Source organism: Echeneis naucrates, chromosome 8, assembly GCF_900963305.1.
Source record: "Echeneis naucrates chromosome 8, fEcheNa1.1, whole genome shotgun sequence".
In the NCBI taxonomy this organism is placed as follows: Eukaryota; Metazoa; Chordata; class Actinopteri; order Carangiformes; family Echeneidae; genus Echeneis; species Echeneis naucrates.
Genome location: NC_042518.1, coordinates 11,942,956 through 11,965,659, shown reverse-complemented (window position 1 = coordinate 11,965,659; position 22,704 = coordinate 11,942,956). Strand labels below are relative to the sequence as shown.

The 22,704-nt window shown below is 40.1% G+C and overlaps 1 protein-coding gene across 1 annotated transcript; it reads left to right on the top strand.

Moving 5' to 3' along the window:
• The first annotated feature begins 535 nt into the window (after nucleotides 1–535).
• sec14l1 (SEC14-like lipid binding 1) lies at nucleotides 536–12,732 on the top strand. Its single transcript, XM_029507989.1, has 16 exons — nucleotides 536–675; nucleotides 934–1,044; nucleotides 3,418–3,567; nucleotides 3,805–3,936; nucleotides 4,365–4,493; nucleotides 4,604–4,811; nucleotides 5,139–5,248; nucleotides 5,536–5,725; nucleotides 6,138–6,226; nucleotides 6,299–6,369; nucleotides 6,504–6,675; nucleotides 10,448–10,582; nucleotides 10,924–11,058; nucleotides 11,266–11,517; nucleotides 11,645–11,823; nucleotides 12,078–12,732. The coding sequence occupies exons 2-16, from the start codon at nucleotides 982–984 to the stop codon at nucleotides 12,178–12,180; spliced, it is 2,118 nt and encodes a 705-aa protein (XP_029363849.1). The 5' UTR covers nucleotides 536–675; nucleotides 934–981; the 3' UTR covers nucleotides 12,181–12,732.
• The last annotated feature ends 9,972 nt before the right edge of the window (nucleotides 12,733–22,704 follow it).

The window sequence follows — 22,704 nt, the reverse complement described above, 5'->3', positions numbered from 1 at the left end:
AGGGCCACATAAAAATAAATAATACTGCATCTTTTACAAAGTACTATAAAACACTACTGGGGAAACTTTTGATTCATTTTACTCTGGAAATATTGCGATTACCAACATATTTAAATTTAACCCTGAAACATCTTCATCGTTATTATTAATTTCATTATCGATGTATCAATAATCAATATTTTTCAACTACTGTTGATGGATTCAGAATGTGATTTCTTTCAGTCTGCTGTAATTGACTGATTAACTCATACTTAAATCTGTAAATCTGAATGTGTGAAGCAGACAGCTCTAATCAGGATATGGGAACACATCCAGAAATTCATAATATTAATCAGATTTTAGCTGGTTTAGCCTTTTGCTCTACAGTATACTTTTTTATTAGCTCAATTCAAAATGCTCAGAAATGTGAAAAACTGGTGTCTGAGCATTTCACAATAAAACGCCATTAAGTATAACTGCGAACTTTCAAAGGGGCGTTAGCACTTCCTTCCTATTTGTCTGAGAGGGGCGGGGTTAACAGTCACACGGAGGCACTCTGGGGGACAGACGGGCGGAAAAGCCCTGGGGTAGTTCACGTTTTGCGGATCTGATACTTTGTCCTCTCAGCTGACAGCATGAGGAAGCAGACGGCTGAACCGCCGCAGTGACGTTTACGGACCCTGATTTTAATCTGATGTAAGTCCATGTTACACTCTTTAAGCTCCTCGTGCATGTTTGGTTTTTGCCAGATGGCTGCCCCGCAAACTTTTTCTCCAACTTTTCTTCTTCCTGTCAACAATGCAGACCATAAAGGTCAGCTGTGCGCTGGAGACTGAACCCAAAGCAAACCGGTGTCATGCGAGTGTCATCGCTCCCCTGAACGTCTCTCAGCTGACTCGGGGACACGGTACAGTAACTCCTGCAGATCACTGACCTTTTTTTTTTTTTTTGCAGCCAGTGATTTTGTCTCCCTAGAAGAGTCCTGGGAATTGAACAGCAGCCATGGTGCAGGAATACCAGTCTCCAGTCCGGGTCTACAAACATCCATTTGAGTTAATAATGGCGGTAAGTTCATTCAATGTCCAGTCTGTGTAAAGGCCAGATCTGATCCGGATCATTGTTATATAATATCACATGACATCATTATTGCATGACCTTGCAGAATTGCTACTCTTTGATCTTGCTCCCCTTAAAAATCCTCTACGTCTGCCCTTATGCAAAAAAAAAAAAAAAAAAAAAAAACAACCCTGAGAGATTTGTCTAAGTACTGTGTCTGCCTATGTGCCCTTGATAAACTCTCAGCTGTGATAGATTTTGTGAGATGAGGCGGTACATACAGCAATACCTGAAAAATCAGCTTTTTAGTCCTTCCATCTATGAAGGGCTTTTCTTTCTGAATTTCATTTTACTCAATTCAATGCCAGGCTACTTGTATTATATCTTAAAGTTGCACAGGTAGTATATATTTGTCAAGGGTTAGGGTTAACCCTAACCCTGTAACTTATTAAAACTTGCCTTGTGTATTTCCTTGTTGTCGTATGGTATTTAACTAGAGATCAGGAAATAAGGAGAGCTAGATCATTTCACTTTCTCTCCTTTCTATGGGCAGCAGACTAAATTTGATGTCATGCTGAGATAAGAGGCAGCCATAATCATTCATCACCAGAAATGTTTACAGCTCTCTTAAGGTAATAGATCAATGGCATAATGCAATATTCAGTAGATTCTGGTTTTAGAGCAGCGGGGTTTAACAGTCATGCTGGGGGGCAAATTTACTGAAAGAGCAAACATTACAAGCATTTATTAATCATGTGATGAATGCGCTGTCACTGAATGGAAAATGGGTGCTATTATGAGAGAGAAATTACTTGCTACGTCTGCCACGTACAAACAAATGCTTTGGATTTTTTTTAAGAACAGGAACTGTGTGAAGCAAAATTAGGACAAGAGTGAAATGACTGTAGAGCTCCTTGGGAGGCAGGCAGGTTTCACCCACTTTCACTGTCTGCTCTCGCTGCTGTTGCTCGCTCTTCGCAGTTATATATTAAGCTGAAGACTTATGCAAGTGGGGTGAAGACTGTGATGCCGCAGTGACACTTTGCTCTGCAGGCTATAACCCCACCTCCACATAAGTCCAAGTTAACTCCTACACAGTCTCCATTTACCAACCCAAATAACAGCTCACATGAAAAGATAGGAAACATAAAGGAGAGACTCCAGTGGATAGTCCGCCCCCCTCCTCAGCTCTTATTCATCTCTGAGTTTTCTCATCAGTTCCTTTGCTGACAGTTATTGCTGCAGCTAACAGTCCTAATCGCTGTCCTGGATCTCACTGGATGTTTAAGTTGCACCATCATCGTTGTGCCCGTCGTGAAACATCTTTACCAGCTCTTCATGTAATACAAATATTGTGGATTTGTTTTCATGTAAACAAGCTAAATTTCTTATGCCTGGCTGACGCTGGCTAATGTGAAAAATATTAGTGTTAAGTAGTGGAAGCTGTTTCTGATGAATTTTCTCCCATCACATTTCTTTACATGGAATACTCTGAAAGGAAGCGTAAAGACAAAAGATTTGGTTTGTCAGCAATCAGTCAAACATAATGTTTTCGTAGCATGGTGTTCCAGACACAGAACAGGAAACCTTTTCCCAGTAAACTGCATGGGCAACAATGCCGTCTTAGTGATCACACTGCTTGTCTGCTGTGCTGTATAATGCATGTCTTGCTGGCAGACCAACACGTCGGTCTTCTTGTGCTTTAGCTGTTTTTAGAACCAGAACAGTCATCTTAGCTCATCAAACCTTAAGAATCGTATGTCTCTTAGGCAACCAGGATGATTTACTAAAATCGTACCAGTTCAGGTTGTTGGTGGCTGCCACATCTATAGCTCAGAGAAAACCAAGAGTAACAGCAGTAGGGCTGATCCTGTGGTGAACGAATTTGTTGTCGCTTTAAAACATTAAACAGGCAGCTGTTTATATCATAGTGTTCTAGTTCCTTCCTTGCCTTGGTTACTTGTCAGTACTTTATCAGTAAACGCTGCACTGCTGTTAATTCCACAGAGAGAGAGCTATTTTTTGCGTATCCTGAAACGCCTGTTTGGAGACTCAATCAATATTGACAGGCTGGCTCTTGTGAAATTGGCCTGGACAGATGGTCATACAGTATGCTGAGGGCAATAAAGCACACAGCAATCACTGTCTGTAAGAACGGCCACAGCTGTAGGCTGATGTATTAAAATAAACACTTCAAGCTGATAACTGTTAAATGCCCAAGAAAAGAACACCGTAAAATCAGAGAACCCAGAAATTACTCATACACATTTTCCAAAAAAAAAAAAAAAAAAAAGAAACGAAAAAAAGAAGAAGCAAATCTTTAAATAAATTTAAATGCAGATGGTGAATTTCCTTCTCCTGTGATAAATTTTTCATTCTCAGGCATACATCAGGAGATTCCCAAAGTGCCCCTTGATCCCAGTGTTTGCTGGCAGTGAGGTCGTCAGTGAAAATCAAAGCGAGGACGGGGCCGTGCTGATAACTGAGAGGCGCTGTACAATCGACATTGATGCTCCACGGCTTCTCAAAAGGGTACCTCTCCCCTGACCTTTTACTGAGTCAAGGCCATGAAATAACCATGCAAGATGCTATAATAAGCAACAGCGACTCCTTGGAGAGAGGAAAACTTAAGATGTTTTTATTTTTCTCCTCAGTCATTTTTAAGGCGATCTTGCATACCAGTGTTTCACTGTTTAAGTGTAGCACAACACCACTATGGCATCAGAGGCCTTTTTCATAAATAACCTGTCATGAACCTGCTTTATGCAGATTGCTGGCGTGGACTATCTGTATTTTATCCAGAAGAACACTCTAAACCGCAGAGACAGGACGCTCCACATCGAGGTCCACAATGAGACTTTTTCCAACAGAGTAATTGTTTGTGAGTGCTGCAACTACACGGTGAGTCTCTAATCAGAATATTAGTTTGATTTCTTTGCTCTTTGTTTTTGCATTGCTTTGATTGTATCTGTATTGTATGTGTGGAACACATTTTATGATCTCAGGGATCTGCATGGAGCCCCTCTTAGGGCTGGTGCAGTATATGGTGAAAAAGACAGGCAGAAAAATGTAATCAGTTACAGACATGATTACGACTACTGCATCTGGTTTCCATAAGTTTGTCCTTCCACCCAGTAAGCCAGCAGGTGGCTACTCTACAGTCACCTTCCATTTTCTGGGCTTTCTAAAAAATAATTGCTCAGCAATAGCTTTTCTTCAGCTTCAAATTAACTAGCTACTTTGTACCTACTGAGCAATCATATGAATACCTTACATTACTTAATTTCACTCTCACAGATCCATGATGTATTTTTATTTGTCTGCCAAAGGTTCATCCAGAGAATGAGGACTGGACATGCTTTGAACAGACAGCAAGTCTTGATATCAAGTCCTTTTTTGGCTTTGAGAGCACAGCAGAGAAGATAGCTATGAAACAGTATGCTGCTAGCATTAAAAAGGTTTGCACCTTTGCACTGTTCATACTGCAACGTAGATACCTCCAATCCTCCATTTGGTTGAGTATTTGAAATATTTTTTCCCAATGCTTATTTTCTCACCAATGCTGTAGGGTAAAGAAATTATTGAATACTACCTCAGAGAGCTGGAGGAGGAAGGAGTAACTCACATACCTCGCTGGACACCCCCTGCTGTCTCTGGCGCTGCTGTTGCCAGGCTGCAGCTGCTGCCCCCCTCTGCTGCCAGAGCCATCCCAGTGAACAGCGCCAATGAGGAAAACACAGCCTGTTCCACAGAGCAAGTGGTCGGCTCTCCTGATGGTCAGTGTTGCATTGTGCACAACTGAAACATATTGTAGTCAAGGTGTTGGTCAGTCTGCATTAGCAGTAATGTTTTGAAAGCTGAAGATTTGTCCGTGAGATGAAAAAAAATAATAATTCCCAGGCTGTGCACCATACATCATGTGTTTTCTTTCCCTACCTTAACAGACATTGCAAAGTCACACGTTAAGAAGGATGTGAAGGTCAGAAAAAGGCACTTTGTGCCTTTAGCCACCTTTGTGTGGTGTTGAGAGCAGCTCTTCATGTCTTCAGGTGATACATGAATTATGTGCCAACTTCACACTGTACACGTGTTTCTGCCCATAGACAAGTTGGATGCTGACTACATTAGACGTTACCTTGGTGATTTAACGCCTCTGCAGGAGAGCTGTCTTATTCGACTGCGCCAGTGGCTCCAGGAAACCCACAAGGGCAAGGTTGCACATATCCAAACACATTTATTCCAATAAAAAGCTTTTCAAAATACACAGTTCTTCAAAATACACACTTATTTATAGACTCAGGGCGTAGACTTCTGTTTAGCATCTACTTCCACACCTAAGTTAGTATTGCTTTTCATAAATGTACATTTTCAAATGGAAATTATCAAGCCAGTTGTTGGAAGGCTAAGGAAAGTATTTTTGTTTTGTTGTTGTTGTTGTTCTTGAAGTACCATTAACTTTAAATTTGTGCTGAAGTTTTGACCCCTGCCTGCTATGTCCAGATTCCAAAGGATCAGCATGTGCTGCGCTTCCTGAGGGCCAGAGATTTCAGTCTTGACAAGGCCAGGGAGCTTCTGTGCCAGTCTCTTACCTGGAGGAAACAACATCAGGTGGATTTCCTTTTAGACACATGGCATCAGCCACAGCTGCTTCAGGAATATTTTACTGGAGCCTGGAATCACCATGACAAAGGTAAACAATGCTTCTTCCATTTATCTTTACAGCATCCCATTTTCCTTTTAGTCCTCTGGCTGCTACGCTTATCAGAGGATATAAAGAGGCAGAACAGTTTTGCTGTCTGTTTTTATTAAGTTCACATTAGTTAATTATTGACTGCAAAGTCTGAGCACCATCTGTCTCAGTTCCCTTGTTTGAAAATGAGTCATGTAACAGCTCCAGTGATCCACCCAGATTCAGGTTGAGATGTAAGACAGGAAGTGTCAATTCAGTGGTCACGTAATAAATAAATATCTACTGCAGGGCTAAATACTGGCTTTACATAGGCGACAGGAGTGGGAGCAGAGTAAGAGTCATCTCCATAATAAAAGATCGACAGATTCTGGAATGCATGTTGTTGTTTGTGCATGTTTGCATGTGTGTTTAGGTGGTCGTCCTTTGTATATCTTGCGTCTGGGTCAAATGGACACTAAGGGTTTGGTACGAGCCTTGGGGGAGGAGGTCCTTCTAAAACAGGTAATGTCTTGTGATACACCCACAGTATTTACATGCACGCAGATTAGTTGATGCTACTGTTTTATGACCCAGGTCCTGTCTATCATTGAGGAGGGACTGAGGCGTTGTGAGGAAAACACCAGAGTCTTTGGATGTCCTATTAGGTGCATAAACATTTGCTTGAATTCTTAAAAACATTTTTTTGGGTCAGTGTGTGTGTGTGTGTGTGTGTGTGTATTATATATATACACATATAGTGTTGTATAGTCATGTCTGTCTGTGTTAACATGTTACTCAGCTGTTGGACTTGCCTGGTGGATCTGGAGGGTCTTAACATGCGTCACCTGTGGAGGCCGGGTGTGAAGGCTCTGCTGAGAATCATCGAGGTGGTGGAAGCCAACTACCCCGAGACTCTGGGCCGCCTCCTCATTTTGAGGGCGCCCCGAGTTTTTCCGATGCTCTGGACCCTGGTGAGAGTAAATCCCTTTGTTTATATTTCAGGAGCAAATATATAATATGATTAACCATCCAAGCCTGATGTAAACTCTGCTGCTGCGTCTTCTTTTTGATAGAAAGTCGAAATATTTGGCTGAGATCCAGCCGCATTGTGAAAATGAGCACAAGATAAACAACAGAAAAGAAAAGGGGGACCAGAGAAAACTAATAACAGCAAATGAAGATAATTATAGTCATCAGTATGCAGTACTGTATGCAGAGACCTAACTGATCCCTGTTGGGGAAATTTAATCAGAGCCATAGAAATATGCAATAGTGTCGTTTCTAGAATATAGTACAACCATCATATACAACTGAGAAATAGCCTTAAGTAATAACATGAACACAGAGTTATATAAACTTAACCAATAATAGAAGGAATAAAAATATTAAGTGCTTTAAGGATGGAGGCTTGTTTTAACTAGCTGATCACTATTACTGATTTATGCAGTGATTGACCGCAAGATCAGTTTAATGTATCTGTGAGAAACCTCATGATGTGTCATTAAATTCAGATATTAAACTTCATTAAGATAACAGTAATCTACACTCTGTCCATCTTTACCACTCTGACTGTCTGTCACATTGACAGGTTATTGGTCAGTACAAGTACATATATATTTAATGCAGGTGAACTCTTTTTCGTTATTTGGAATCAGATAATTGCAGTTTACATGGTCATCTTTAGCACAATACTTGTACACTAATCCATCTTTTCAACCCGTTAAGCTCAATTGTCATCATGTCTCATATAAGATAAGAGAAAATGACAAATGCACAATACGGCTGCTTGTGTGAACCTGGTGTTTTGTTTGAATAATTGTGGATGTTTAACAAAGAAGCTCAAAAAGGTCCACCCCCCCCCCCCCAATTAAAATTGACCTTTTCCCTGAATATAGTCTCCAATCCTCCATAAATCTAAAACCTAAAATAAATGTAAGGATAGTGACTGGATCCCTGGATGCACTGATTCTCCACACCCCCTGACGCTTGGCACATCAGGTGTGAATTAAATATCTACTGCAAAACTTCCAGCCAAACGCCTTCAATGAGGGTCAGCTTGATATCCTCCTTGGAAATGCAACTGTTCGTTTACTTTCCTCTTTTCAATTTTATGTAGATTGTACTTGTTCTTCCTATTTTACTCCACTTAAGTCCCCCATATATGCTTCTTTAACGGCCCTAATTAATTAATTGGGTGTTTTCAAATGCAACTGATAAACATACAAATGATTGTAAGGTGACAAAGATGAAGAAATAGAATGTTATTTAATGGAAACTTGCCTATACGCCTGGTCCAAATACATGCGGTGGAGATGCACTCAGAATGTATCCATTTTACTTTTACCATTAAATTGTCACCTCACCTGACTTTCGGTTTAAAAGGGTTGTATGAAGTACTCTCAATTACTCATGGCAGTGTTGCAATAATGTGCAATCAACCAACCAGAGTGCCATCTCCTGTTCCTGTTAAAACCAGACATGCTTGCACCTTAGGAGATTGCTATTATTATATTGACATTGTGTTTGCACAGAATTCGATTCTATTTGTGTTTTGTTGTGTTGTTAAATGACAATGGTGAGTCTAGACCTGAACCAGATGTAAGATGGTGCCCACAACATTTGATCCTATGGACTGCTCAATCCATAACCAAGTATTTACAATATATAAATATAATTCTAATATTTAATTGTAATTTCTAATTAAAAATGTCATCTTTGATTCTGCAAAGACAGATTTTTCGAGCTCTTGACTCATTGGCATTTATATGCCTACAATATTATTATCCTGAGTCATCATCTGACTTAACAAATATTTTAGCATTGCAAACAGTAACAGACTTACAACACAGCTGTCTGACCCCACTTTACAGGCCAAGTGACTTTGAAATGGCTCCATTGATTTTTATTCTTGCTCTTGGGCTATTATACAGTGCGTGAGTGGTTTTTAAAATCCATGAAATCCAAATTTTTGTATTGCTCCGTTTAAAGTCTCACAATGCCTGGATCAAAAGCCTTGTCTGCATTAAGGCTTAATAATGCTGTCTGGAAAATATTTTTTACTGTATGTTCAGTCACATGTTGTACTCTGCAAATTTTATCACGTCTGCCTCTGCTGAATAAAACCGTTTTGATCTAGACTTATTATCTGGGAGAAAGGTTATTTTCAATCTTTTCTGCCAGATATATACTCATGCCAGATTTATACTTCTCAACAGATAACTTCCACATTGAATTTCATCTTTTAGTATTGAAAGAAATCACTGATTCTCTCTGAGAATGACTAGTTATGCCTGTCACATGGTTACATGTGATCTTTATTCAAAGGGTCCACAGATCTTTCACTTTAAGTTAGACCAATAGCCTGCAACCCCTCCCAAAAAATATATGGGGACATTTTCCCATAATCATTTTCCCCAAGATAATCTTTCATATCAATCCTTATCTTCTGCCTCATTTGATTTCAAATCTCTGTGGTGACTCTCCAGGAAATGGTCTAGCTGGTATTAAATCCACAATCTAAAGAAATTTGGGTGCCTTCTGACTGATCCTTGGTCTTAGTATTTCAATGTATCACCCTGCTCAACAGCTTCTAAAAAAGAAAAAAGTAGTCAAGCTTAGAATCGACAAAATGCCAGTCCAACTCTTCCACAATTAATTTTACACATTCACGTTTTTTGTTTTTTTTTACACATCTCTCCAATGAAGGAAGGTTATGATGTATCTAGGCTTGGGTGAAGTCTAATGTTAAAGTCTCATAAAGTAGTATAGCCTGAAATTCATCATTCAAAGATTTGTTTATAAAAATTCCATTCAAAACACCCTGCAGATATACCAAACTGCCACAATTCCTCCATTAGTATATTTCTTTTCACATGTGCACAAGTTTAATTTACTAGAAATTAGACTTTCTACCCCTCTCCTGGGATCTGGATTACAGGAAGTCGAATACTGATTCAAGTGCAATGTGTTAAGTGTTTCATGTTTCATTTCTTTAAGATGAAGATCTTGAAGGAGAGCTCCGTCTAATCCCCCCCTCTTAATTTTGCCAGAACTTTTTTCCTTTTGACTGAATTTCCCACATTTACCTGTACTTAACAGCTACTTTACGCCACATGCCACACTCCTGGTACTTCAAGGAAAGCGCAAATATAACCATTACACAGCAAAGCTGTGCTAACACAATTAACCCAGTGAGTGAGGAAGCACTGTCCAGTTTATAGTAACAGCATTACAGTATAAAGTCATTTTTTCCCCCCTTGGAAATTAAAAATGTCATATTCTGTTAAAGTCTTCACCCGAAGCACATCCTACTGAATTCTGGAGCTTGACAACTTGACCATAACTGGCCTTGGTGGGATTCAGTTAGAGGTTGGATTCCAGCACTTAATCATCCATTACAGAGATGGCTAAATAATGAATTGTTGGGCTACGCTAAAAAAATCTTGTGCTTGCTACTCACATGCTGTTGTTTTTTTATAGATAAATGCATCATCCTGCATTACTGTTTCTCTGCACAGACCATTGTGTTTCAAACCGGTTTTACTAATATCTGATCATCCGACCTGGAGTCATCTCAGGGTTAAGGCTTAGGTCTTAAGATGTGTAGCAACACCAACTACCAGCCAGCCTTTTTACTCTGTGAACATTAATAATTCAAAGATTTATGGATTGCATTTTGCAATTCATAAAAAAAAAAACAACCTGGTGCTTTTTCTCAAATGTCTGTTTGTGCTTTGTTTCTAGGTCAGTCCCTTGATTGATGAAAACACTCGAAAGAAGTTTCTTGTTTATGCTGGAAATGACTACCAAGGTCCGGGAGGGTTGGTGGACTACATTGACAAAGAGATTATCCCGGACTTTTTAAAAGGAGACTGTGTGGTGAGAGCGGCTGGGCAACAAATTGATTTCTGTCTGTATATTTTCTGTTCAAAATAAGTGTACATCACTTCTTCTCTTTGCTGTGCTCCATGAGACATATACCTTCAGAATCCAGTATTTATCACCCTTAATTACTTCATCACCAGCAAGTTTATCAAATTACTACCCTTGGCTCAATGGATAACTTCAGAGTTGCCTCACTAAAAATGTCTTGAAGCTTCTTAATATTAATGCTCAGGATTGAACCAATTAAATTTTCAGATGCAGCTCTTAATTACAAACAATCCCACAGATTTAGAAATATGACATATGTTATTTTTCCTTTGTTTTTATCTCTTTAGTGTGACGTCCCTGAAGGAGGCCTCGTCCCCAAATCTCTGTACAGGACAGCAGAAGAGCTGGAGAGTGAGGAGAACCGCCTATTGACGGACTCCATTTATAAGAGCGCCAGTATCTTCAAAGGAGCCCCATGTGAGGTACGGTGTCAACCTTTGTCTCAACAATCTGATCCATGTGTCTGATGTGTATGTATCAAAGTTATCCCAAAACTGCATTAAGTTGACTTCAGGATTCCATTTTTGGCTAAAGGTTCGTTATGCTGTGGATTCTGGTGCCACCACCTGGAACAAATCTACATTGCAAGGAAGCATCAATAATGGCACGCTGTCTGTTGCTTCCCCCAGATGCTGATTGAGATTTCAGAGGCCTCCTCCGTCATTACCTGGGACTTTGATGTGTGCAAAGGAGAGGTGATTTTCAACATTTACCATTCGAAGAGGGCCCCTCAGGCTCCAAAGAAGGACTCTCTTGGAACCCATGGCATCCCATCCCTTGGGGCCGTCAATGTCCAGCTGATAGACAGGAGCTGGGTGCTGGGCCAGGACTACAGCATGGTGGAGAAAGCTTTCACTTGCAGGGAGGGAGAGAGTGTACAGGTGAAGGGAAGACGGCGGACTCTTCCCTCCGTCTACTTTAGCTTTGAACTGCACTTTCTGTTTGCTTTCTTAATCCTTTATCATCACAGCCTCAACTAAATCCTGCCGTTCTCCTCTGTTCAAACAGGGCTCCCATATAACACGTTGGCCCGGCTTCTACATCCTGCAGTGGCGTTTCCATAGCTCCCCAGCCTACACCGCCTCCAGCCTGCCTCGTGTGGATGATGTCCTGGCTTCACTGCAGGTCTCCTCCCACAAGTGTAAGATAATGTACTACACCGAGGTGCTGGCCTCCCGTGACTTCAGGTCAGTTTATCTATGAGCGGAGTGTATCATGTTTTCTTTGTATTACAGATGTGGTCGTTCACACAGGCTGCACTGTTCTCATGTGGATTCATCAAATCCGTTGATATTTCTGGAAATGTTGTCTTGAGACAATTTCATGTACTGAATATATGCAATGTGTTTATTTTATTTCAGTAAAGACATTTTCAATGTATTTTTGGTGGTATCATATTTGAGAGTTAATGTTTGTCTTTGTCATTTTCTGTTGTTTCCAGGGGATCCATGACCAGTCTGAAATCCTGTCATAGTGGTTTTTCACAGTTCAGCAATGCCACTACTTCTTCTAGTCAATCAAATGCCAGCTCCATCTCACGGTAGCATCTGCTGCAGGAACAACAACAAAGACCCACCACTTTCAGATATTTTACTGAAGTTTATATTCAAAAGATGTTTATTCATAAAAATCTATTTGAATCTGATCATTTTTCTCTTTCACTTCGGTTTGCCGCTAAAGTTTAATTGATTTTTACCTGTTCCTGGAGAACTTTTCTTGAGCAGCTGATAACTAACTTGTTAGGTTTTCTTTGTTTTTATATATTTGTGTACAGTGTAACAACTGCAAATGCGAAGAGTGTTTTCCATATTTAGAGGGTTGTCCACCAAGATGTTACACACAAGAGAATATCTGACTCTTTCTGGTGGATAAATAGATTCAAAAGCCTCAGGAATAGTTTTTAGATGAGATTGAAATTGAAAATAAAAAAAGTGCACACAGTACCTGAAATAGCTTACATTGTCCACAAGATGTCAGTGCACTTTAAGACTTATTCAGCTCTTCAAGGCAGTTCACACTAATGTTTTCTACTCTCATGGTTTGTCTGGTCTGCTACGAATATCAGAAGGAATCTTGTTTAAATAAAGGGTTTATCTCATTAATTAATATTCATGTATCTTTCAGAATGTGCCTTTTTACTGAGAGAACTGTGACTGTAGTAGTGGCTCTGTGTTGGAATAGTACACTTGAATAATCATGGAAATGGGTTATGCAGAATTTTCAAATTAATTTATACAGCACCAAATCCTAGCAAAGTTACATCAAGGCACTTTACACAGAGAGCAGGTCTAGACCAAACTCTTTATGGAGTTGTTAAAGAGACCCAGCATTTCCCTCCAAAAGCCAGCACTTGGCGACAGTGGCAAGGAGAAACCTCGGGCAGAACCAGGCTCAGGGAGGGGCAGCCATCTGCCTCAACTGGCTGGGTTGAGAGGAGAGAAGGGGGGGCAAAGGCAGTGAGAATGAGCATCGAGGAGGGTAGAGGGATGGAGAGCGAACAAGAACAGGAGAAGAGTCGATGCCACGGAAAATACAAACAAAACATACAGCGATTGCAACCTGGTAATTCTTAATGTGCACTAGTAAATATTAGCAGTAGAGGTAACAATGGGAAGTGAGTAATGATAAATAAAGGTAACTACTGCAGCAATGGGAACTGAGCGGGAACATGGAGCAGAGATGATTCAGCATCTGTAGGACTGTAGGGAAAAAACACAGACTACAGGATTAAACAAAGCCAGAGACATGTAATGATGTAATGTACATGCATGGGGGAGGAAAAGAGAGAGAGGTGGGGGGGGGTTGCTGATGGCAACCCCCAGCAGTCGAGGCCTATAGACCTATGAGCTCTCCGCGATACGATGGAGCTTGGTCATTGAGAACTTTGTATGATAGGAGAAGGATTTTGAATTCTACTGGGAGCCACTGAAGAGAAGTTAGCACAGGAGATGTGATTGCTTTTTCTAGTTCCTGTTAATATTAATGCAGCAGTGTTCTGAAGAATGTTGAGAATGCTGAGAATTGTTGGGACATCCTGATAGTAATGGATTACAGTAGTGTAGTCTCGAGGTAACAAATGCATGGACTAGTTTCCCTGCATCCTCTTGAGACAGGATGTTCTGTAATTTTGCAGTATTGCTTGGGTGAAAGAATGCTGTCTTAACTTGTTTTATTATGAGGGACAATGGACATGACCTGCTGACTCCCAAAAATGACTCCCAAGTTCAGAAATAAAAGGTTGCAGGTCATCCAGGTCTTTATATCTCAAAGACATGCCTGAAGTTCGATTAGCTGATGGGTTTCACAATGTACAGCAATAGGTGAGATGTTGAGTGAGTAGATAATGTGAAATCTTTATTCAAATACATTTTCGATTCTATGTAATGTCTTTGGGGTTGTTAGGCATAACTGCTGAGCTTCCTGAGGCAGCTAATTCGAATGCAATATATTGTAGCCCCTTGTGATCTGGCACATGGCCAGGCAGACAACTAATTTACATAAAACTTTAATTTCCATAAACTTATCAGATGCTTCCAGCTAAAGCTTAATTAAATTTCCCTGTGTTATATATATCTTTATATTTATGTTTTTAGGGGGTTTGCAGACTTTGGTCCGATTGCTGCTTATCTCAACACAAAGCCAGGTGGATTGAGTTTTCCAAGGGGCTGATTGGATGTAAGCCTGACTTCCTGCCGGCATGTCGGGGTTGTTAGAAAGAGGAAATGTACTGACTTTGCCAGGAGCTTATTTACTGAATTACTCAGCTTGCTCTAATGACCTCCCAAGACACACATTGTCCACATAAGTAACAGCACCTCTTTCTACCAGTATGCCTTATTTGTTATTAAAACCTCCTCTTGAGCAGTTATAGGATATTTCAAGGCTGAAATATTTCACTGGCATTTAAAAGCCTGAAAAATAACATCACAAATTGAATGCTCTTAAATGATTTATCACATTAAACATGTATCCTATAAGATACATCTCACACAACCTTGTGAGGTGGGGCTATATGATCTACTTTGTATTAAGAAGACTTTTGGTTAAATGTAATTAAAAACACCAAATAGTCCTATGACGGGCCTGACAGTTAAAGCAATGTGTGTCATTACTCCCATGGCTCCAAATTGATCTTAGTCTCAAATACTGTCACCTGTAAGAACACAGGTTCTTATGTGAGGACTGAGTAACAGCCACCCTGGCATCCCAGCGAGGCTGCAGCACTAAAGTAAAGCAGTGCTTTGCATATACTGACATACTCGCAATGAAAATTCACGTGCCATTAGTTTTGCATTTTCGGTACAATCTGATGGAGTGACCTCTCGCTGACATATTGTGTTAATCCACTGACCTGCCTCGTGAGCTACTGGCTGACCAAACTTTCCAACCACACGGGTGATATGTGAAGAACAATTGTAAAGCTGGAGCCAGGAACACTTGATCTCTTAATTCTTTTGTGAGCACAACAGGCAAAGAGGGGAGCTGGAGTGATAATGTGCTTCTGAAATGGTCTCAGACTTCTTGTTACAGATATAAACATCCCAGCCTTCACTGGGAATATGGACATGATAATGAATCATCTTCACCGAGAGAAATACCACAGAGGGGACAGTCACATGGGGCGGATTCTGGCTGTATCTTTTTTGTATTTACATCTCATAAATGGCAAAAGGAAGCGAAGCTGTATTAAAAAATTATTCATGCATCACATCCCTAAGTCAAATTCCACCTTTGAATTTTCGAGAGAGCTGACGCATTGGGCTGTTTCACAATTGCAAGAGCTGAATGATAAATACAAAGAGTAAAAACCAAACTATATTATTCTCTTAGCCTATCAAACCCTGTGCATTCTTCAGACGGGATACGATCACAGTAAAATATCTAATCAGAGACAAGGTTGGAGAGCTTCACTGTAGTGTGGATCTTCATTGAAACTGAAGCCTATCTTTCATTTGCTTCCTTCTGACAACTATGACCTTCCGACTAATGGTAAAAGAGCTCTTCAGATTAGTGTGCACTAAATTATATTTAGGTGGCTTCACACCTTGGAAAATGAAACTTTCTGCAGGATTGGTTACGTGTAGAAATGTGGAGGTTGAATTGAATCCTACGGAACATTTAATGGCTCCTCCATCTGAGTTGTGTACCTGTCTATTTAACTAATCTTGTATATCAGCCGGGTAGGAATTTATTTTCTCACTTGCTCTACTGCTGGGCTGATTAATATGTCCACAGACAAATACATACAGTAACGTCTACTTATCTCTGATACTTCTCACCATCTTTCATATCTTCAAACATTGATTTTCGCTGCAACAAGAGAGACCATCAATCTAGTTTCAATTTAGGCCAATTTTTGAGTGCTGCCCTCATTTGCAAGGAGCTGTCAAGGTTCTGGTAAAGTCAAACTGGGTTTTCATCAGTTTTCCAAACATCAGACATGCTTTTATTTGTCTGGTGTTTTCTTAGCTCACTGACTTCAATGGCTGACATTTCAATTCCTCCCTCTCCAAACAGGCACTGAGTTGTTCAGGTCACTCTGAGCCTGCCCTCCTCAAATGTTACAGTGGAAACATATTTATTAATGTTCTTATTTGTGGACAGAAAATAAAACTTTGCTGACTTCTCATTCATTCAGTACTCATTAGGAACAATCAGTCATTACAAACTCATGCTATGGAGTCAAATGTTGCTCAAACCCATTTAAGATTGTTGTTGTTGTTGTTTTTTAATCCCTTGTGTTAGGTCAAAATTTATATGAAGAATTACACAAGATAGCTGGAATATTTGGAGTTGTTGGATCACTGCAGCCATTAAAATACACCGTTACATAATTTCCAAATCATACCAGCATTTCTTAACATCCAGAAATCCTAAAATGACAAAAATTAGAGAACTGACCAGAAAAGAAACCTATGACAAAATTATCAAACCTTTGGTCATCATGGTACATTTGTATGAAATTATGGCTAAAATTAATTATAATTATTTCTAGTGATGCACAAGTAAAGCCCTTAAAACCAAACTTTGGAAATGGTTTGGCTACAGTAGAAGGATCTGTGTATACAATAGAAAAACACTCTTACTTATTTCTCCAAATGACAGGAGACAGCTGATGTTAAGGGGTCTGCCAGTTCACCCTATTTTCTGCGTCTCAGGCAATAAATTAGAAAGCCATCAAAAACAAAAGGTGGCATGAGATGGCCAGAAGGACGGAGTTTCAGTGGAGGTTAGAAAAATAAATGAGATTCTTTTAGCATCGGTCATACAACATAATCATTCAATCAACGGATTAGTTCCGGTTTGGCATGGAGGGATAAACAGGAAGAAGAAGAACAAAGTTCAACAATGCCCATCCCTGGTGACCGGAAGTCTTTGAGGGAAAACCTTCAAAATGATGGTCAGTGTCGTCGCATGAGAAATAAATTGAACACACAGATAATTGGCTGCGAAAGACGTAATGGCGCTAGTGAGTGATCGGAGAGGAGGTCGTTGGTGCAGACTAACAGTGTGGCCCCCGATGTGTTTTCCAGAGGCCCGTCCAAAAAACACAACTGGTCAGCCCCACACCTTCAGGAAGCTGAGCCCCCGATCTGCGGATCCAGGTGAGTTTCATGCCTCCATCTCGCCATTTCTTTGGCTAAATAATGCGACTTTGAGTTAATGGAGGTGATTGGGCTTACTAACATACCTTAAATAGCAGCGCTATGTGTGTTTTGTGTGTTTTAAGGAATTACTGCGTGCTTCTCACCCAGCTCCGTGCTGCCTTCCTCCCAGCAGACAGTGTGTCCTGTCTAAGGAAGGGAACCAAAGGTGTTGTTGACGACATTAATTGGGGCTGCGTACCGTTTCGCTTGATCATTTTCAGGGACGTGTTATTGTGTTCCCTGACTCGGTGGCTGGCTGCTTAATGGAACAGGGCCCTCTTTAACAGCTTTCTACAACGCTTATTAGGAGGAGTCGAAATGCTTCCACTTACTGATATTACTATGTTTTTTTTTTTTCTTAACTCAGTAGCAAGCCTACTATGCGTTTGCTTACTATGCTGATGGCCCTAAGTCAGATTTAACCATGGTAGTCCATCGGAGCTAGTTGGCACTGATTACCTGGGCTGCTGTGTTTCTGCTAGCACAGAGCAAAGGCTGCTGTTTAAGACACCTTTCCGAGCTCCTCTTACCTCACCTCACCTCACCACCCCTCACCAAATACAGGCTTTCCTTGTTGTCATGCAGCAGAGCTGGCAGGAATCCCCAATACACTTGAGTGATGTGGTGTCTGCTGAATAAAGAACAGGACAAGCGTGAGAGAGAGCGAAGACAGAGATAGACAGGGAGCAGGGAGTTGGATAAAGGTGTGAACATCCGATAAGGAGAAAAGAGGAGTAGGACAATCAAATGTAGATCGTCACAGGACTTGCTGCCCCCCCCCCCCTTCCCTTTTTTCCCCTCATGTAGCCAAACTCAGAATTGAAATGATTACATTAAAGTTTGATCAGACTGGGCCATCTTCCTCTCATGCAGTGTTGCCTTCCGACATCTTGGTCTCTCTTTCACTGTTTGTTTTCTTTCATGCTTGTTCTGTTGAGCTGTTCATATTTACAATTTTTTATTTTCATAATAAAGTATTTTCTCAATCAATGTCATATTGATTGAGTAATTGTTTTTGGGTATAAAGAATGTTGTGCAATTTGGAAAGTATAGTATAATTTTTTTTTCACTATATTACAACATTTTATAGACCAAACCTTAGTTTTGGGTAAATTATCAACACGTGTACAAGGGCAGTGTTCTATGTTTGAGTGTTTGTGTTCAAAAGTATGTTCTACTTAAACATAATAGTTATACACAATGAGAATTCTTGTCTGTGCCTCATGTTGAAGTGCAGTGAAGCAGAGAAGAGTGTGTGTGTGTGTGTGTGTGTGTGTGTTTAATATTTTCTGGCACTGGCATCCGCTTCTCGCTCTTTCTGTCTGTCTCTCTAACATTATGAAGTAGTTACTGTAAGCCAGGCCCATAAGTAATCCCTAGATGCATGCTGGCACTGCACCACTCAGTCTGAGCCTCAGAGCCATCCAGCTTGGTTTGTGTTACCTGTAATATCAAGCCATGTAAATGAAAGTCAACTTCTGTCACCATAAAGGAGAGAGTTTGTTATAATTTAAATTCTTAAAGCAGAACATTCAAGCTGTTAGAGCAGACAGAATAGCTGATTGGTTTGTGCTGGCTGTAAATCTGTTGCTTCAACGCTGTGTGGCTTGTGACGCGAGTTAAAGGAAACGCTTCAGCATTTTGGCTGATGATATGATGACAGGGTTGACACCAGCCTCTTTTATGTCAATCGATTATGAAGCTGCTGCTCTTAGTATCATAGCATACAGACTGCAAACAGGAAACCACTATACTAACTCTGATTGGGCCTACTTCTGCTGTTTTTTTTCTAAGCTAAGTTAATGGACTGCTTTGCTCCAGTTTCATGTTTATCAGAGAAATGTCAAATTTCTAATCTCACGCTTTGTAAGAAATGAAAGAAGCCAGTTTCCCAAATGTCAAGATTTTCCTTTCGTATTCCTTTATTTGATGTATTCTGTTGAAAGTACGCCTAGACATTTCTCAAATGTACATAATAGTAAAAAAAAAATATATACAATGCAAAGCATGATGTTCTACTATGAACTCAATATGTTAATTAATACCCAGAATTTCAGTCCTGCTTCCCGGATCTTATCAAACGAACCTCCTCCTCTGATCTGTCCGTAAAGCTGCGTTGCAGCATACTATGCTGCTCGAAGCCTGAGTTCTTCAGTTTTATATTTCTAAACTATATGGACAGGTTTTTGCCGGACGCAAATGTAGAAAATTTTTTTGCTGTTCCAACTCACGGTCGGGGAAAGTGGCTTTGACAGGCAGCTGAGATGAGATATGGAGCTTGATAGGTCTGCCTATTTTGTGTGCCTGAAAGTGGAGTCATCACCTGTCATGGCCAAAATGACTTTAGGCTGCTGTGGTTGCCACGTTTGTTGCTTTTCAATTCCTTGTTTGAATATTGAAATGAGCAGCCTGTGCTGCCTGCGGTCACACGAGGCTGACAGTCACAGGGAATATGTGACAGTGATGAAGGGTTTCACCATCATTCCCCACCCTTGGCTCATCCTGTCTGGGCCTGCTCTCCCGCTGTGTGGTGTGAAAACATTGTGGTTGTAATTGCCTTCAAGACTGGCTTAAGCTCCGGACCAAGGATCTTTCAGCTGTGATCTGTTAAGCCTATTACATACTTGTTGCGTAGAGACACAATCCTATGCGGATGAAAGCCCGAGTGCGAGAGCTAATTTGTGCCATTTGCTTGGGCATCGCTGCATCCCATCTGCTGAAATGCAGTGCAAGTCCTCTGTTTGGTGGATCGTTAGTACTTCAAAACAAAAAGGACGACGCAATAAATTCAATGTTCTTTGATTGTGATTGTAGTCCTGTGGGTCAGGCTATTTAACAACATGACTTTTTACTGGCAGCATTAATTTCAATCAATCAAATGATTTAGGGAGCAGAGAACAGAAAGATCAGGCCTCGCGATAGATCTATTGTGAAGAAATCTGGTTATAGATGTGTTATAGCCTGCTGACAAAAGCTTACTAGAAATCCCACTGTAGATGGTTTCAATGATGACTGACATGCTTTTTGGCTTAGAAGACAGTCAGTGAGTTAACATTGTCCCTCTTGATATAAAGGCACCTTGATTCTATCCATTAGGATTGCTGTTAAAATACTGAAAAATTGAAACCAGATGGGCATTAAAGGAACCGATTATTACCCTGCAGATTTATAGCGCCCCTCTTGTAAGGCAATTCCCAATTAAACGTACTGGCAACATACAGAACATGATAAAACAAATTTAAAAAAAAAAAATCTTTTCCGAATAAAATGAGGATAGAGAACACGAGCAGGTTTATATGGGCATTAAACCCTGTGAACTGGCTTTTGAAGATCCCGAGTTTGAAAGATGTGAGAGCAGTGACCTTGTATAGGAAAAAAAATTAAAGGTCCTGATATGATATTTATTTCATGTAGTTTGCTCAAATGTCAACAAAAAATTGTGCTCTGAACCGAAATCTTTATGGAGGCTCTGCCTTTAATGACATCTCTCAAATGTTACATCTGTGTGGTTAAGAAAATGGGCGGATAGATAGTCGCCATAAAAATTCAGTACATTATTTAAGTGTTCAGAACTTACAGTAAGTCCTACAACTCGCTGGAGTGTGTAAAGGAGTGGCCAATAGATATATTTAATATACATAAAATCTACTATGACTGCCAGCACTCCTACCAGACAGTTTTGTGTGTGTGGGCGTATGTGGCAGTCAGCATATGTGGAGGAGGCGCTTTGGGACACATGCACTATGATTAAACATGGAATCCAGCAGAGTTTTGCATCTGTTGTTGTTGATGGCTCCGTCTGTACTGTATTTGCCCTCTGACCAGTATTAATCTCATACTCAAGAGACTATCGATTCAAGTCAATATGAATCGAAACAGCTGTTGGATAAATTATTAGTATGCATCTGAGATATGTGTGTTACATGACTTTTGGATTATTATTGTTGTATGTATTATAGAAGTCTGCGAAGCAAGGTCAGCTACTGAAAATTCTGCCTTTTAACATTTTTTTTAATATACTTTTGCCACTTTTTTTTTTTTTTTTTTTTATTCATGTTGAAGCACCATTTAAAATGTTTATTTAAAAATTTCATATCTTTCCGCTCCCATTTTGGCTGAATTTTGAAAATGAAATTAGATTTCTGGACTAGTTTTGGTATCTGCATTTCTTAATGTGTCTGGGTCACAACTTTCCTTTTTTCAGTCACTTACTTGCCCACTGTTATTTCCACAACATTTCCATACAGCCATTGCAAGTTTAAATTTTAAGGCTAATTACAAAAATTGTAGACTTTAACAGTAATTTAAATGAGTAGTGTTTTACATAGATAACGTCTTAGTTAATTAACACGACAGAAAAAACTTTTGCATGCTTAATGCATTTCTTTGATTCATATTAATGTAACTAGATAACCCAAATTTGAGCTATTAAATTATGCAATGCTGCAGCATTTGAAGCACATTCTGGAGAGCGAACGAGAGCCAGCGTCTGAAGAGCGGATGACCTTAAGCCTGTCCGTTCACTTTGCAGGGGTTGTGAACTACTTAATCAGCTCTACAAGCTGTGATGGCGTGCCATTCAAATGATAATTGTATTTTAGATCCAGCTCTCATGTCTTTGTAACACTCCTGGGTAGGCTGCATCTTGTATGTTGTCTCGTAAAGTGACTGCTATCGTACAGTGTCACAAGATGATAGTCTTCTGTTCCACCCTTTGCCTGTATGTGATCAGAGCAGAGTGTCATGTCCAATCTAAAAGGCCCCATGTCCGGATCAAACAATTTCTTGTATCTGAATTTAGAGGACTGCTTTGCCTATGGATCAGAGGTTCCAGACTGAGTTGGGATTATTCAAGATGAGACAGTGTCAGTAAAGTGTAAGAGGATTTGAACCTAAGCCAAGGTTGAAATCTTCTTCTTCTTCTTCTTCTTCTTTTTTTTTTTTAAGTCTCAGTACAGTCAAAAACTGTGTTAAAGTGTAGTTTTGTATTGAAGTAATATCTGGCATGCCATATAGAAAATCTCTGCTGATATTTTTTAAGTTGCACCACAGTTTTACTGATGATCTTTACGTCTGTGATCCTTTCATAATTCTTCCATCCGGTGATCATTTAAACTGCGCAGCCCTTCTTTCACCTTTCCCACCTCTATGACACATTTGAATTAGGTTTTTAACTGCTTGCATCGCCTCTCAATTCAGCACTTATTGCCAGTGCAGCAATAAAAATTCATTACAGCCTTTTGCCGTAGGTGGCTGCTGGATTTGTGTTGAATCTCATTCTCACACTCTCAAGGCTGCACCACTAAAACACAATTTCAGTTTGAATAGTTTTCAGAGGCCTGTGAAGTCTTGGCTCAGGCTGAGAGATTCGACTCCCTGATAGAATGTGAGTCAGGCGGTGTTTCTAAATTATCTTTTTGT